The 1,530-nt window shown below is 37.5% G+C and overlaps 1 protein-coding gene across 1 annotated transcript in view; it reads left to right on the top strand.

Annotated features, from left to right (window-relative positions):
* The window catches only part of uspl1 (ubiquitin specific peptidase like 1), a 20,201-nt gene that overhangs the window by 4,331 nt on the left and 14,340 nt on the right, over positions 1-1,530 (top strand). The window contains exons 2-3 of the mRNA XM_015380106.1: positions 750-906; positions 1,230-1,352. Of these exons, the coding sequence (XP_015235592.1) occupies positions 781-906; positions 1,230-1,352 (249 nt within the window). The 5' untranslated portion in view covers positions 750-780. The remainder of the gene's footprint in view (positions 1-749; positions 907-1,229; positions 1,353-1,530) is intronic.

The raw sequence follows: 1,530 nt of genomic DNA, 5'->3' as shown, positions 1-1,530 counted from the left end.
TTTTTTTTTTTTTTTTTTGTTGAATGCCAAAGCTTGAGTGTCTCCGCAATTTAGAAATGGCAGTTTTTACATTTTATATTGCAAATGGAATAAAATTTGTGACCCTACTAAATGCACGCTCAAACCAGATTCACTTAAAATGTACAAATCCATGTTACTTAAGGTGGAGGTTTCCAAAGACCTATGATTTGGGGTGTAGCATCATCTGCTATTTCTGGTCCATTTTGTTTTCTCAAGTTCAAAGTCAACAAAGGAGTCTGCCAGAAAATTTAAGAGCATCGCATGCTTCATTCAGTTTTATAGAGATGCTGCTTTCCTTTGCCGGCAGGGCATTCCCATACTGGTACCAAAAGGTGGTTCAGTGACCATGATGCTACCGGACCCCCTGTTGTAGACCTCTGCTATAGCAGCATAACTACAGAGATGGTGTGGGACAAATTCAACAGCTCCAACTAAAAGCGTTATGAAAAGGAAAAGTTTGAAGGCTTGTCTAGAAATTTAAAGAACTGTGTCGTCACAGACAAACGCACCGTTCTTGTTTCATATGAGAGGAACCTAAAAACTTAAATACTTGCATCAAATTCTACTTTCAGGATACTTTAAACACAGAGCAGAGTAGGCAACCAGCAACAACGTTTTATTTTTTCTTATTTTCTTTTTTATTATTATATTTTTATATGTCTGCATTTAGAAGCAGAAAATTTTGTCAATATTTTCTTTTTAATAAATCCTTATTTGTGCCCTCTCAGCTCCTCTGGTCGTGAGCCAGGCTGCATTGACATGGTGATATACATCGACCGGCAGAAGGCGGCCATGGAACCGAGGAGCGACAGCTGTTTGCCGATGACTGGTGAAGGCACTGGTTTGGAGGCTTTGGCCTCACCGCAGGCGGGGTATTTGGGAAAAGTCAGTGGCTTCCTCTCCTTGTCACTTGCGCAAAGCTGAATTGTATTTGAGAAAGACACTGTGATTGGGCAGTGCCACTCCAAATTTAAAATAAGGAAAACAAGTAAAAAAATTTAAAAAAAAGTGGAAAACTCTTGTTGTAAAAGGCGAAACCATTGTTAGTGTATAAGATATGAATGTTTCTCTCTGTTTTCTTTTTTTTTTCTTCTGTCCTTAAATGAATATAAACTATTTAGTTATTTGCTTTTCAAGAGTATAAACCAAAAACTAATCTACTTATCTGAAAATCTTAGTAAATCTAATGTTTCATTTTTGCTCTTTAGGTCCAGGAAAGAGCTGCTTCATTGCAGTATTGTCCTTGGTGTGCTTCGAAAGGCTTGAACTACCCTCTTCGTTCCTACCGCATCAATCTCCAGGAATCCATTACCCTCTGCACGAACCCACAGGTAAATCCCATTACCTTTTACACACAAACACATCTACAGAGATTGTTTATGATGGTACCCTGATAAAGAGGAAAAATCCTTCAAATACTCCATTCCTAATGATTATTTATACTAATTATGCCCTGAAAAATCCAGCCTTTAACAAAATAGTGGATATATTTTACTAATCCACTTAAAT

The sequence above is a fragment of the Cyprinodon variegatus genome, unplaced genomic scaffold, assembly GCF_000732505.1.
Source record: "Cyprinodon variegatus isolate N-32 unplaced genomic scaffold, C_variegatus-1.0 Scaffold207, whole genome shotgun sequence".
In the NCBI taxonomy this organism is placed as follows: domain Eukaryota; kingdom Metazoa; phylum Chordata; class Actinopteri; order Cyprinodontiformes; family Cyprinodontidae; genus Cyprinodon; species Cyprinodon variegatus.
The sequence above is the reverse complement of the archived record's forward strand: the minus strand, read 5'-3'. Positions and strand labels throughout refer to the sequence as shown.